General features: G+C 35.9%; 1 protein-coding gene across 6 annotated transcripts in view; it reads left to right on the top strand.

The window, feature by feature from the left end:
- LOC136038070 (unconventional myosin-IXAa-like) overlaps window positions 1–16597 on the top strand; it is a 266020-nt gene that overhangs the window by 150427 nt on the left and 98996 nt on the right. For 4 of the 6 annotated variants that reach the window (XM_065721054.1, XM_065721050.1, XM_065721051.1 and 1 more), the window contains exons 14-17: window positions 3268–3501; window positions 7960–8200; window positions 9349–9506; window positions 15089–15314. In XM_065721054.1, coding sequence (XP_065577126.1) covers window positions 3268–3501; window positions 7960–8200; window positions 9349–9506; window positions 15089–15314 — 859 coding nt within the window. The remainder of the gene's footprint in view (window positions 1–3267; window positions 3502–7959; window positions 8201–9348; window positions 9507–15088; window positions 15315–16597) is intronic. The other 2 variants (XM_065721055.1, XM_065721056.1) reach the window with 1 other exon arrangement.

Below are 16597 nucleotides of genomic sequence, written 5' to 3'. Positions count from 1 at the left end.
GCTTCTTGTATCCACTAAAATGACACTTTTTTCACTTCTGACATTTCAACAATAAGAAAGCCACTGATTAATTTGTCAACAATATAAGATAATTTAGCGCCCGATGCGGACTAATTTAGTGTAAATGTTATCTTTTTTTCTCCGAAATATGGTAGTATCATTTGCACAAATGCTGTCATAAAACTATTTTTAGCTGCAGTCCGAAAAGGTTACACCCGCTTTCGGAGCCAGGGTTGCCGCTGTAGCGCTATAGCACGTGCGCAAGGTTGCTAAAATAGGACGAAAGTGCTATTTTAGCACTATTACCCTCATTTTTTTTGCTATAGCAATGAGAATCACTGCGTAGCATGCAAATTTGGGCAAATGCAGCGCTTTAGGAACTGACCGTAGTGGCAAGCCTGGTCGGAACGTAGTCGCGTCCTAGATGCGATTACTTACGCAACACAAATAGTGGAGAAATTTAAAAGTTGTTGTAAAGTATTTGGACAGTGTGAAGTTAGAAAACTTTTCTTACTTCATAATATGCGGAATAATTGTACCTAACACATTAGACATGCAGACCCGCTATTTTTTTTACCCCCCCCCCCTCTCTCTAATGTGCAACTATATAGCCCAAATTTATTTCTAAAGTATAGGGGGTATTTCATACAAATACAAAAAAAGTGTAAGAGTTTGATAGCAAAAAAGATTGTTATCAGTCTCTGGTGCCTGCCAGCCCTTATATTATCTGGTACGGCATAAATCTGGTCTCTAGTATTATCTGGACGGTATAAAGTGGTCAGGTTTGTTGACTCTAAAACCTTAAAAAAATTGCAAAATCAATATGGTCAGACTTGTATCTGGAAGTTAGAGCCATTCATCCCCCGAGATATAAAGTTTAAACCTTTTTAAATGGAGTATGTATTTTTTTACGTACTGTTCGAAAATAAGAGGGGTCTAAACCCTGACCCTTCCTTTATAATCACCCCCCCCCCTCATGATGCCTCTGCCAATAGTTATCGTTTTCATCCCAGCAATAAGATTACTGCTGCTTAAGCAATAGAAACTCATAAACGCAAATCATAATTCTGTTTCAAAGATTAATAGATATTGTCGTTTTTGTCTTATTCCTAGAATTCTGAAAATTGAATAGTAATTTATTTTCATTCATTGGTTTGTTTATTGTTTGAGATATTATCTGTGTAAATCATCCTGGCTCGATTTCTTTTTTGTTAATTCATTTTGGATGTTTCCAGGTGTTCTTCGTTGCTTTGTTTATACTTGGGAATCTGTTGCTCCATGATAATTACTAATGTTTCCATTCATGTTTCGTTCTTTGTTTCATAAATCAGAATTCCTTTCCTATTGTTTTTTTATGAAATAAAAAGAATTTTTGGATTATATAATGAATAGCCGACGTTAATGATTCCTCCATGCTTCGAATATAAGCCGTATTTTAAACATTTGTTTTCTGCAAAAACCTTATTTAGTATACTTGAGATAAGTTGAGTATAATGATATTAAGAAAATCACATCTGAACTAATTCCTTATTTTCATTTACTGCACTATTTTATTTAGTGCCTCCATTTTATTTCTATTTTGCTGTTTGACTGTTTTCATTGTTGTTTACTATTATAGTTTTGTTTTACTTGCTTTGACTTTTACTTATTTACTTACTCTATTTACTACTTTCTTTAAAATGTCAATGACAGTTTGTTTGGAAATTGATTGCTTACCAAATCTGAAAGTTTTTCTCTTTATATTATGCAAGTTCATTTACCTTATTCAAAATTGACCTTTATCTCGACTTAGCTTTCTGGAAAATCTGATTTTCTTGGTTAAAATTTTTTCTGTTTTGCTGGTTGAGGAGGTGTGTATCCATATTAACCTATTATTACGCATGATCTTGCAGAGGTAGTTATCACACTTGTCAAGAAGATATGCTGAAATCCCATTTGATTTATGGGTAGTTGTCCCAATTTTGAAATAGAAACAAGTAACACCAGGGACTAATGGACCTCATCTATTACAATTGTTAACCCTCTAACCCCCATTATGCTCTTCGAATCTCGGTGTAAAGTGTTTGTTATTTTTTTTTTTTTTTTTTTTTGCGTGAGAAATGTATATTGTTTTTATCTATATTTTAATGGTCTTTTTGACCAACCCTCTTGTAATTGGAGTGTTTTTTTTTTTATCTATTCTAGACGAATTATGCGTCATTTTTCTTATAGACTAGGATAATTAACATTTTGCATGAGCTACCGTTTGAAATTGTCACACTTATTTCGTCTTCTTTTTTGAGGGGGGGGGGAGCTACTTGACATTTTGCTTTTATCAGAATCAAGTGGCACCATTTTATTATAGAAGACCGAAATGGACTTTTTTCCTTCTTTACTAAATAGCCTCAGTTACTCACGGTCGTAATTAAAATCACAATCCAGGTAGGGATTGTGATTTCTGTAAAATCACAATCTTGAGCAAATGCGGTATTTCGGCTCGATACAATTGTTAGTACCAAGTTGTGTAGTTCTATGAAAATACTTTGAACGCATAAAGTGTCAGTTGTTAAGCCATTCGACTTCATTTCTTGATGAGAAGAACATTCATTGCTAGAAAATATCGTCGTTTAAGTCTTTTGTGCCAATCATAAAACAGTTTACTTACATAATACACGCAACTTAACCTAGAAAAAGACGAAATTGATAATTACTGCGTTTGTTTTCTCTATTGTGAAAACTTCTCTATCATGGTTGGAAACAATCATTGATGTAATTTTTTTCGTCTACAAAGAAAAGGCATAAGCGACTTTTTTTCTTTTCTTTTTTAAGAGAACGAATTTGGAGCTTTTCAGTTTTTCGTTAGATCAGGTTTTTTCGAGGCTTGTTTTTAGTGAATACTTTGAAGTTTGTTGTTCAGAAGCCAAATTGATCAATTCTATAAATAAACTGAAAAGAGTGGCTGAAGATAAGATGCTGAGTACTAATACTTTGAGAAAAATTGAGTTTTCGGTTTTGTTGTGGGAATCTCTTAAGAACATTATAGTGTGGACCTCTTCAAATTACATTCTGAAAACCTTATTTATTTTCTACCAAAAACTGCCAAAAGGCTCTTTTAAATTTTCATGCTTAACATTAAACGCTTTGGCGCTAAAACCTCAAGTGTTCGAAATATTTGTTAGTTGGTTTGGCTTCTGAACGGGTGATGGAGTTTCGAACATTATTTGTTGGTGTGCTGTACTTAAGTCCTTGCTTTTGTAGACTGTCCCTAACGCACCTCTAATCCTATAGTGAGCAACCCTTTTTGCACCGGCCTCTAAGGCGAATTCAAGCATCTGATACAAATATTGTAAAGATGAACGTTGATCGCATGCCTCTTCGAACCACAGTTGTAAATGGTCACACCACTTCTTCACCGCACCCTGCTATTCAAAAACGCCTCTCAAGATTTAGCAGCGTTTTTATTGCTGCAGAAACTAATAACAATGTTGAGGAATGGTTAATTACCAAGGCTGATAAGATTGTGTGAGTCATTGTCTTTGCTTTTACTCTTTTCTTGTTTCCTTGCTTTCTTACCTACTTGATTGCTTGATGGTGTCAGGTCTGTTGCTAAATGTTAATTTCTTGTTTACTGTTTAACAAAACAAGATAAAGCGTTAGAGTTTTCCATAGTCTTATTTTGACTTATATTAATTTCTTTATTTTTGCTCTTATTGCATTTTTTCTTCTTTTTTTTCTACAAGAAATACTTCTTAGTTTTTTATGCCGCTTAAACTTATTAACCGACCAAACGCTCCGATAGTTCTCGTACTGAATACGCTAGTAGTGCATACATTGTCAAATTTCACTAAAATCAACAGAGCAGAGACGCCATTCTATTTTATTTTTTTCGGGGAGGGAGGGCTTATGCATTTTCTGTCAGAGGTAAGAATGTAGGGAAAATCAATGCAAAGTCTTGTCTGTTTTTATCCATGCTGACCTGTTGAACCACGGGCTGGGAGGAAGAAGAATCCACTGACCCTCCCCAAATGGTATTTGAAATTTTCCAGGTAAGCTAGGACGATGAAATTTAACAGGCGTATCAGGGACCGGACCAGGTTAAATTAGAAATAGTTGTTTTCACGATTTGACCATCTGGGGGGGGGGGAGCGGGGGGGGCGGTTAATTCAAAAAAAAATTTAATTTACGAACGGGTGATGGGATCTTAATGAAATTTGATGTTGGGAAGGAAATCTTGTCTCAGAGCTTTATTTTAAATCCCGACTAGATCCAGTGACATTGGGGGGAATTAAGGGGGGACCTAAAATCTTCGAAAATGTTTAGAGTGGAGGGATCGGGATGAAACTTGGTTGGGAAAATAATCGTAAGTCCTAGACACGTGCTTGACATAACCGGAACAGATCCGCTCTCTTTGGGGGACGAGGGCTAATTCTGAAAAATTAAAAATAATGAGGTAGTTGATCTTACGAAGGAGTGATGGGATCTTAATGAAATTTGATGTTAGGAAGGATATCATGTCTCAGAGCTCTTATTTTAAATCCCGACTGGATCCGGTGAAGAGAAAGTTGGGGGGGGGGCGGAACCTAAAATCTTGGAAAACGCTTAGAGTGGAGGGATCGGGATGAAACTTGATGGGAAAAGTAAGCATAAGTCCTAGATACGGGATTGACATGACCGGAATGGATCTGATCTCTTAGGAGAGTTGGGGGGGGAGGGTTAATTAAAACAAATAAAAAAATGACTTATTTTTAACTTACGAAAGAGTGATCGTATCTTAATGAAATTTCATATTTAGAAAGACCTCGAAACTCAGATCTCTTATTTTTAAATGCCGACCGGATCCGGTGTCTTTAGGGGGGGGGGACCAGAAATCTTGGAAAACGCTTAAAGCGAAGAGATCAAGATGAAACTTGGTGGAAAGAATAAACACTAGTCCAAGATAGGTGACTGACATAACCGGACCGGATCCGCTCTCTTTGGTGGAGTTGGGGGGGGGAGTAATTAGAAAAAATTAAAAAGTAATTAGGAAAAAATGAGGTATTTGTAGCTTACTAACGGGTGATCAGATCTTAATGAAATGATATCTAGAAGGATCTTGTGCTTTAGAACTTTCATTTTAAATTCCGACCAGATCTGGTGACATTGAAGGGTGTTGGAGGGGGAAACCGGAACTCTTGGAAAACATGAAAATTGGATCTTAATTAAACTTGATATATAGAAGAATTTTATGTCTCAGATGCTCCATTTTCAGTTTGAATCGAATCCGGGGACATAGAGGGCTGGAGGGGGGAAACAGAAATCTTGGAAACTAAGATTTAGGGGGAATTGAGGGGGGACCTAAAATCTTAGAAAACGCTCAGAGTGGAGAGATCGGGATGAAACTTGATGGGAAGAAGAAGAACAAGTTATAGATGCGAGATAGACATAATTGGTACGGATCAGTTCTCTTTGGGGGAGCTGTGGGTTGTTAATTTGGAAAGATTAGAAAAACTGAGGTATTTTTAACTTAAGAACGGGTGACTGGATCTTAATGAAATTTGATATTTAGCAGGAACTCATGTCTTAGAGCTTCTTATTTCAAATCCCGACTATATCTGTTGAGATTGGAGGGGGAAACCGAAAATCTTAGAAAACACTTATAAATGTCATAGATATGTGATTGACGTAACCGGACTGTATCCGCTCTCTTTGGGTGAGTTAGGTGGATGGGTTCAGTGCTTTGGTGAGTTTGGTACTTCTGGACGTGCTAGGACGATGAAAATTGGTATGCGTGTCAGGGAGCTTCACAAATTTACTTGATAAAGTCGTTTCCCCCGATTCGACCATCTGGGGGGCTGAAGGGAGAGGAAAAATTAGAAAAATTGAGATGTTTTTAACTTACGAGTGGGCGATTGGATCTTAATGAATTTTGATATTTAGAAGGACCTCGTGACTCAGAGCTCTTATTTTAAATTCCGATCGGCACTAAGCCTCTGATTTTCCTTTTAAAACGATCTAATGATTCTTAGAATTTTGCTAGAGCTCATACCATATGAACTCTTGGCTCTTCCGACCTCGTCAAAAGTGCCATATGAGCTCTTAGCTCTTGTTTATTGATAATTTGTATGTGATATAAGTTTTCCAAAAGTGGTCGTAGCGCTTCTTCCCTTAGGCTCAGCATAGTAGCTCAGGTCAGCTAAGTCAGCTTCTTATTCTTGCCTCTACTGCTGAAATTCTAAGAATAGACGAATCGTGGGGACTTGACTAGGATTTTTAGTTCAAAGGGATTGGGCAGGAGCTTTGAGCAAGTCGTTTTAGATAATCTTTAACCATAACGTGACTGAAAGCTTAATTTCATACACGATTTTTTCACATTTTGTGGGTGGAGTAAAACCCAGGGCACGGCCCTTTTATTAACATACCAATTTTCCATCGCCTTTAGTGTCAAACCGAAGTCATCGTTTGATGGCATACATCGTCGGAACATTTCCTTAGAGACTGTAAAATTGGGTATTTACATAGCTATACTACCCTAGTTCGTGTTCATACTTTCAATGCTATTTAACCTGTTTAGATATTTTCAACCAACGTCTATTAAATTTTGTACATGAACCATTTTTTTATTATTATTATTATATTTTGGTTCTAAATCTACCACTGCCAATGATTATTAAGGGATGATGAAAAATAATATTTTGTGAAAGCGGCTTACGAAAACTCCCATCGTATATACTCTGTCCTCCTCTTCCTTAAACTATATATTATACATATCTAACTTATTATATATATATATATATATATATATATATATATATATATATATATATATATATATATATATATATTCATCGCTCAAAGTCGTTTCTAATGAATCTAGAAGCAAGTACAAAGTAGGGAAAAATATATTAAATATAAAATATAAAAATAAAATATAAAAAATATAAAAATATATGCAATGCATATATATACAAACAACTCTCCTTCTGCTGCATGTTGGATATGATAATATATCTCTTTTCTTATTCATATACAATGTCTCAAGAATTTAGGAAATATTCCTAAATTCTTTTCACCATTGTATCTACCACAATTGCGTTTGTCAAATAGAAAAAAGTGCAAAATTTGAACATCAATCGAAAAAATAGATGTTATTTTCATACCGGATATATTTTCTTCTAGAAAAGCTTAGACTTTAAAATTTGTTATTGTATAAAGTTTTACCTGATTTCAATACAGCTCAGTAATTCCTTTGTGCTGTATTTTATTCGTCACTTTAACGAGGGACCCGGACATTTCATTATGTATAAAGTATTGACCTTGAAGTATACTTGCCTTTTGCTGCTTACAGTTTATATATATATTAACATGCTGGTGATGTCTAAAATCTACTCTAGTGAGTAAATATATTCTATAACATACTTTTAGTTTTCAAATTTTTTTTTTGTGACCCTTAAACTAAAAGAATTGGAGTGTTGCAGCAGAAAATGAGTTCAACTATTCTATGTTCATTTGGTTTCCTCATTGACTGCCTTCAAAAAGCTGTATAAATCATGAATATTCATAAATAATTTCCTGTTTATTTATTCTTATTTCATCTTAGTTATTGTAGTACATAAAGGGTCCTCAGTCATCAGGAATCTGTTCTAAGACCACATTGGCTAAATATGACGTTGGAAAAGAAGTATAAAATAAATAAACAAGGAAAAGTTTTACCCCGCATAAACCAAAAAATAATGCAAATGATTCTACAAGACCTCTGTTTAGCCGTCCGCACTACAAAAAGGAAAACATGATATATATATATATATATATATATATATATATATATATATATATATATATATATATATATATATATATATATATGTATGTATGTATGTATGTATATAGTATAAAATTGAATTCACAATAAAGAACATGACTATGGCTATCACTTAGTTAATTGAATAAATTCGTTGCTTTATTTCCATAATCATAATAAAGTATTTTATTTATTTTGTTCAGGAAGAGTCGACTCTATCGGTCACGTTCCTCACGCCCAGTGAAGACGGTAAAAAGTTTGAATTCAGTGAAGAATTTGGCGATGCAAGTATGTACTAGTACAGGTCATCATAAGGGACCCGGCTCAAGAAAAATTCCAGGAACAGTTTGTGCCCAGTTTCAAATCTCATTGCAGAGTCTACTTATCACCTTGAACAATGCAAATCCCTTTTTTGTTCGATGCATTAAGAGCAATAGTGATAAGGTAAGCTAAAAAAAAAAAAAAAAAATCAAAAAAAAAAAAATCACGGATGCTGTTCCTTATTCAATACGTCTAAAGGTTTGGATACTGGAACCTTCATTAACACTGGAAAAGACGGTCTAATAAGACAGCCGAGGTTGCACATAAGCATTTATCAATATACGCCTAATTTGGCGCACTTAATAAAAAACAGTGAGGTCCCCGCTTGTTGTGTTTTCCCTGTCTATTTTCTGCACTAAGCGTTTAGCCCCCCCCCGGCGTTTATTCCCCTGGAAAATACCCCCGTGGAAAACAAGCCTTTCCAAATTTGAGAATTTGTGTTTTTTCCCACAGGGAAATTATGTTGTGTAAAACTCGAGAACAAACCGGTTGATATGCAAATATATGGCCCAAATTATATATTTCCCATCTATTTCCATCTGCCTTTGTCTTGTCTCACGCTAAGCTGAAAGAAACTACCGAAGAAACCGGTTTAAACTCGAGTTTTACACAGTGGAAACTCGAATGAGTGGCGTATAAGACACAAGAACCAAAATTCCTTCCGCCAATGAAAAATAAAAACAAAACTCAAATAAGATTTGGAGTCTTATTTTCCACAAGGGGGGGGGGAGATATTTCCCATGGTTGGTATTTTCCGCGGGCGGGTAAACGCCGACCACCTCATTTTGCATAGAAGGGGTGATCACAGAAACTTTGGAAAGGGGTTATTCGACTGGAAATCCAAAGTTCCAATAACCTTATTTAAGAGTCAAAGGGGATTGAAGTAAAGAAAAAATGCAGTTATCACAACAACAAAATAAAGAATAGTGCTGGAGACTTAAGGTTTTAATTAATGAATACAGTCAATTGCTTATAATTATTAAATACAGGAAAGTAGTTCTAATTACTTAGAAAATTCAGTTATAATAACAGTTAATCATAGATCCTCAGGTTTTGTAAGCCTGTTTCATGAAGGTTCAATGGAAGACATTCTGTTGATATTACCTGTGCATGGCAAAATCTTACTTTAAAAGTCAATAAACGTCACCCGTAGTGTAAGGGCCCTGTTTTTAGACATATATTAATGTTATTTGTTGCCCATCGTTTTAGGGAGAGGACAACTAATAGATTGACTATAAAATACTTAGCTAAAGTTAATATTTTATTTTAAGGCACCTCATATATTCGACGAAGCTAACGTACAACGTCAACTCCGATACACTGGTATGTTGGAAACAGTTAGAATACGTCAGTCAGGTTTCAATGTTCGTCTAACCTACGAAGAATTCATACATGTATATAGAATATTGCTGCCCAAAGGCCTTTTAAGGTATTTATTATTCCACTTAAAGCGACCTATTAAAATGTCGTTGATTCTGAACTTATGCTTTGCTTTGGGACTCAATTTTGTCTTGCTTTCCATAAACAAGTTAATATTAATCAATTGTAAGAATAAATAATGTAATACCCTGAAATATTGAATATCAGATCGGTCAAAAGGATTTTTCCATTGAGGGTAGGGGAGTGAAAACAGAAATGTGTATACTATTGGAATGTTTCAATTTTATAGGGTGGGGGATTCCGTCGCATCTCACCCCTGTGTTATTATTCTTTTCTTTTAATTCAATTTACTGAAAAAAATCCCGTTTTCTAGGGAGATAATGGGGGAAAGGTTGAGATGGCTAGGGCACGTTCTGCGGATGAAGGATGACAGATTGACGAAGATTGTCCATTTCGGCCAACCGTTTAGGGCTAAACGAAAAGGGGGTCGCCAGCGATTGGGGTGGAAGGATGTCCTAAAGAAGAGAAATGAGAACTTGCTGGGAGGTTGTAAAGACGGAGGCTTTGAATTCATTGGGATGGAGGGAGAGCATGCGTAGCTAAGTTGGCATCAGGCAGCTTGGTGCTGCTGTGAGTCGTTTACCGCTATTGGTAATAATAAAAAATAATAAATTAAGATCACTGGAAATCATTATCGGAAAACGTATTTCTCGGAATAAAACAAAATTTACTAAAATTAATGATCAGTAGTTTTGGGTTTGAGCCATGGCCAAGTGCACCTACTTAAGGGGAGGAGGAGGGTGGTTTTAGTTGTTTTGTTTGCCATGCTTTGAAACCTGAAGATACCGGTCTAATTCTATGAAGACAAGTAGAGATCCAGCTGGTCCTTCCAGTTTCCCCTATTTTTTTTTGTGTGCGTATAGTTCATTGGTTTTTGTTTTTTGTATGTTCCCCCCACCTCCATATAAGTTTTTATATGGCGGAGATTGATGGCGTCAGGTAAGGGGAAATTTGTCTCCCTATATTTCTCCCTCTTCCCTAGATTTTGAAAATATCTGTGAACACCTCTTTTGATTTTTCCAATGCCTTTTTGTTTATTTTTATTGAAATTTGATTATCTTGTGTTGCTTTTTTTACGTGTTACACAAGTATTCACGTTTATGTCTCTTTGTGTTTCCGTCTGAAAAATGGCATAATTACTTACATTTGTGCTATTTTTATTATATTCGTCAAGTTTTAAAGCCTCATTGTGCATAAAGAAATGCCTGAGAATTCTGGGGGTGTGGTTCAAATTTTGGGCGTTATGCAAGGTCTTCTCCATGGGGGATTGAGGATCCTTGAGATGAATATATACGAGAAACTAACATGGCTTTATGTCGTGCTGGTCTCAGGTGACTTTGTGCTAGGATGACTTGTACATTGGTGTTGATACAACATCGCCAGTTTTTGGAGCTGCCAAGAGTAAGTTGATATAAGCTAAATGGCCGGGCCAAATACAAGCCAAAACGACCTGCTTCATGTAGCTCCCTCAACTCGTTTGGGTCTTGGACCCTTCCATATATGAGTCTAGGTAATGGACGTTCTTTATGTATTTACTGACGAACTCTTTCGGATAGCAAAACGGCCCAATATTTATACACATATTAGTACAAAAACATACCTAGATTCTTTGGTGGGTTTGAGGGGGGGGGGGTAATCAAAATTAATTTGAATTAGTAATCCCACAGAAATTTGGGAGGATTTAGAATTGTTCTGTGGGCCAGGCTCCGTGGTCCATCCCCTGCGTATGTCCTTGTATAATTGACGCTCATTTAAAGGTTAACCCCAATGAAACTTTTTTAACACCGTGATTAATAGTGTTGTAACTAAGCTATGCGTTTAGGGAGGTCCCTGTAAATTTTGAACTCTGTGGGGAGGGCTTTCAGTTTTGATAAATAAGGTCAATTGACTATATAGCTTGCAAGAATATCATATTGTAGATTGATCTAAACCGACGTTTCTCAGCTGATTGTGTGCTATTTCGATTTAGCTATTCAAAATTTTCCATGTACTCACCTGAAGGAAGCTTAAAAGGCCATCAACTTGGTATCTTTTTTTCGTGTCGTCCTCTAGGCATATTTATGTTAACGAAAAATACTGTCTGAATACAACACCCTTATACAATTTATGTCAGTGCAATACTATCATGTAGCTTTTTTCTCTTTAAATGCGTAGAAATGTTACATCAGTGCAATACAATCGTGTACCTTTTTTCCTCTGAGTGTATTTGAGCGTGACGTCATTCACACGAATTTTATTTTATTTTTCAAAATAAATGCTCTGAAGTGTAAGGAGCCGAAGTGTGCACGTCCTGACCAAGACCTACCAAAATACTGCCATGTCCTCCAGTGGGGGCTTTGTCCCACGTTGGGAATCACGGAGATAGATGGATCTGATGAAATGAAAATCCGCTCTTGAGATAAGATGCTCATTTCAAAAAATCAGTATTAAAAGCCCTGAATAGCTGAATTTGTATTTTGGGGGAAACAAAGGAAAAGACGCTTAGTAGCTGTGACATAACAAACCAATTTCTAAAGAAATGGAAGGAGTCTTTATACGTAACTTTCAGATAAATAAATGTTAGTACAATAAGATAGAGAAGTTTTCCTATCAATTGATATCTCTATCGGCGAAGCAGCAAATCTTTGAGATAAAGTGACCTAAAAGTATGTCAAACATGAGCATCATCAAGCTAATACTCATGAAAAATAAAGCTAAGGTAGCAAAATTCATTCAATAAGAATGTTTAATCTCAAACTATCTAACCTCTGGGACAAGGGATGGCTAATGGTGCATGGTTGTGGGGATGTAGAGAATATGATGATCAGTCGTATAACTCCCGTGATTTTTAACGTATTGAGTTTACAGCAAGATCATGAGCAGGACTTGACTTGTTATTTATTGCTGCTCCAATATGGCAGCCAAGTCTGCTAGCACTATGAAGCTTAAGAAGATCATCATAATAAACTGACAAAGTAAAGTAGACAACACACTGGTGAATACACTTTCCTGAAGAAAAGGGTGGACTCATCCTAGAACCCTAAAGAGTCGTAAAGTGCTGTCTTGTAAACCAAAAAAAAAAATTGTCACAAGTTGGGAGAGGGGAGTGCCATTATGTAAACTACTGCGCAGTATCAAGGGTTTGCACGGTCAAACGCTTTACGTCTATCGACGAAACAAGTATAGAAATAATTGAAGAATAGCCAGAAATACCCAATGACAGAAAAGACTACTTGGCTTCGAAAATAATTGCCTGGGTAGAATCCTTGCTGTAAATTGCACCGATAGAGTAATGAATGCCCAAATAAGGGCTGATACCGAACAGCCACTGGTGATCGACGAGATTAAAATGAGAAGATGGAAGTAGTGAGGGCATATGATCCGCTTGAGTGAAGGACGCCTCCCACACAATTTATGGCGTTGGACCCCACCCAACATTCGAAGGAGTGGAAGACAATGCAGCACGCTTGGTCGATCCCTGGAGAAAGAAGCAGCGAGTCTCCGAACCACTCTGAACGAACTTTGGTCTTTGGCACAAGGTCGGTCTAGTTAGAGGTCAACCGTCACTGCCCTATGGGCTCCCAGGCGTAGGAGGATCTAAATCTAAGTAAGTAAGTAATAACAACACGAAGAATGAAAGTGAAAATATACAACAGAAGACTTTTGTTATAAGCCAAGTGATTATCATAAGCAGTTTTGACATAATTAGAGCTAAAAGAGGAAAATTATTTGCAGGATGGTTCATGCAAATCACGCAGGCCGTTTTTATGTTTTATGGCGGCGTACCAGGGTAACAGCGATTGATGTCCCAGGATGTATTCCATTATTAATGCCATTAGAGGTGTATTGTATCTGGCTGTATGAATTTCTATATAAAGTAAAGAAAAACTAGTCGAACAAACACTGAATTCTTAGAATAGTATCAACACAATCATTTGCTAAACGAAGAAGTCTGTAATTTAGATTGAACCGGCCATAAGTAATAAGGGGAAAATGCTCATTTTAGTTAAGCTGGATCGCTTTTTATTCCTCAAGTGATTCGATGTACTATTCATAATTAATAGGAAAGGGTCAGAAAGCATGAATAGTCAGGTTAAATATTTCTCAATTGTTGTTTACCTTAAGGCCCTAAAACTCGATTTACGGCTAAAGATTTTAAGGCATTTACTCTTTAATTTTACATTTTAACAAGGCTTTTTGTTCAAGTCTTCCGTGAAATGATCTGTCCCCAAGGCTCTTGGCTCTGTTTGTCCCTTTTGTCAATGCTTTTTCACAACTCCTGGGCACTTTTAACAAGGTTTGTGGCTCTTTCTTTCCCCTACACAAGCATCTGGCGTATCAAAGCTTTTAATGAAATTGATTTTAGTTTATTTTTTTATTTCTTTATTTAAATTCCCGGAGTGTAGGCGGGGAGTACTTAATGTCAGTTGGTTTAATTTATGCCCATTATAAAGTTCAAGCCATTATAAAAGAAAATTATTTGAGTCCAATCTAGTAATTGACAATTACTTTTCTTGTATTATCACTGAAAAAAAAGAAGAAAAAAGATTCAATAATTAGCGATTATTGATGGTAATTGATTTTTAAACTAACTTGTTATGCACATCAGGACTCTTTTTATGAAGAGAATTTCCCTTCGTATGATAAAGCTGGAGCCTTTATAGTGTAAAATTATGCGAGTCCAATTGAAAATTCTGTTTTTTGTATTTTCATTGACAAAATCGGATAGTTTTTAACGTCATTCATTAGTCGTAATTGGTTTATCTTGATCAGAGCACTTTTTTTGTTAAGGAAATTTTTTTCGCTGATAAAGCTGGAGCCTGAATGCTGGAATTTTTGGCGTCCAATCAAATAGTTGAAAGATAGTTTTTATGTATCTTTATGAAAAAAAAAATTAGTAATAACGAAATTGGTCCATTTGTCATAGATAAGTTTTAGTAGAAAAGGTAGGCGAATTGCAAAACCGTTTTAAGTTTGGGATCAATCAAAGCATTTATGCGCATATTATTGGGGGTACAAATTAATGGGCTCGTCACTTAAACAGCTGCCTAACTTAATCGTTTTTGTTGTTTTTTTTTGCAAAAAAATTCTCAATAGTCCTATTAGTACAGGCAGTATTCTTGCTCCTCTTCGGAGTCCAGTCTGCTTTTTATGCAAAGTCTTATGCAAAGAAGTCCGTGTGTAGAACAAAAGTGCAATTGTTTGGTAAATGACGACTTATACTTATTGACGACATGACGGCCTGTCCATGGATTATTCTTTATGGTTGATTGTGTATGGCTATGCTGTTTGACCTATGTGATTGTATGGATGAGTAGGGTTAAGGCCTCATTCAAGTGCTGGTCTATATTAATCACTAATTTAGGAAAACAGTTTTCCCTTTCTCCTTCTATCTCTCTTTTCTTTTTTTCTTTTTTTTAATGTGTTTGTGCTGTTGCATTGATGATTTCTCTTTTCGTTATAAGTAATAATGAAAACAAACGTATTTGTAAAATTCGACTTGTTTTTATTTCACTATTGTACCGACATGCTATTGACAATAGAATAGGGCAAACTTTATATCTTTAATGTGTTTCTTTGAATTTTGTTTAGTTCTCCGAGTGACGTTGTGGAGTATCTGGAGTCAGCAGGACTGATCAAGGATCATTATCAAGTTGGAGCCAACAAGATCTTTCTCCGTGAATCTGAAAAGGCCAAGCTGGAAGCCCGGTTGCACCAGACTATTCTTGCCTCAATTATTACTATTCAAAGGTGGTTTCGTGCTAATGCAGAAAGGAGGAACTATCTCACTTTGCGTGCTGCTGTTATCAAGATACAGGTTTGCTGTTAATTTACTCTTAATCTTGGATGAACTTCCCTTTGGAAACCGTGTTTTATGTCGTCAAATGAAAAACAATACAAAAGAGTATTTTTGAGTCTTCGATTAGCCTTTTCTGATCAAATCATCCTTAACCCATTTGTCGTTTTTTGATTCCTCAAATGAAAAATACCAAGAAAAGGGCATATGAACCTCCTCCTTCAAATGTATTTTTTAAATCCAGGGAATTAGTGTCAAATATTCAAATGTTTTAACTATATATCCTTTTTTCCCCTTGCTTTCCGATAAAATATATTATTTAATTCCTCTTTTTCTAGCTTTTTTAAACTTCTTTTTTAGAATCGCTAGTAAAGTCCGAAATTAGCCAGTTTCCTCCTTCATATATTCGTTATAAAAAAAATAGTAAAAGAAACAATTAGCAATCAAAAAGTTTTTCGTAGTTCTTTTTGAAAACTGTTAAATATTGCAATTTTCATCGCATTACTTCCTATAAAAAAAAAGTACACGCACACATCAGTCCTGACCAAAACTAGAAATGTGGTTTTCATCAATTTTTAAGAAGAAGGGTTGAAACACCCTGTTAAGGATTTTCGACTATGATAATTCGGCTGATATAATTTTATTTAGGCCCTCCACCGTTTTAGAGGGTTTTTGAAGCTTTTTTTCGTCAATACTTTTTATTATGGCACCTGGTATTAACCAAGTGACAATTAGCAATCGCCGATTCGGTCGGTCTGTCTGTCGGTCACGGTTTTGCTACTTAAGGCACTTCCAGCTAAGCTAGGACGAAGAAATTTGGCAGACGTATCAGGGACCGGACCAGATTAAATTAGAAATAATCAATTAGAAATTGACCATCTAGGAGGGGGTGGGGGCCAGTTAATTCGAAAAAAATAGAAAAAATTAAGTATTTTTAACTTACGAACGGTTGATCAGATCTTAATGAAATTTGGTGTTTGGAAGGATATCGTGTCTCAGAAAAAAAAAAATTAGAGTGAAGGGAACGGGATGAAACTTGGTTGGAAAAATAAGCACAAGTCCTAGATACATGATTGACATAACCGGAATGGATCCGCTCTTTTTGCGGTTGTTTGGGGGGGGAGGTTAATTCTGAAAAATTAGAAAAAATGAGGTATTTTCAACTTACGAACGGGTGATCGGATCTCGATGAAATTTAATATTTAGAAGGATATCGTGTCTCAAAGCTATTATTTTAAATCCCGACCGGATCTGGTGACATTGGGGGGAATCTAAAATCATGGCAAACGCTTAGAGTAGAGGGA

Source organism: Artemia franciscana, chromosome 17, assembly GCF_032884065.1.
Source record: "Artemia franciscana chromosome 17, ASM3288406v1, whole genome shotgun sequence".
Lineage (NCBI taxonomy): Eukaryota > Metazoa > Arthropoda > Branchiopoda > Anostraca > Artemiidae > Artemia > Artemia franciscana.
The sequence above is the reverse complement of the archived record's forward strand: the minus strand, read 5'-3'. Positions and strand labels throughout refer to the sequence as shown.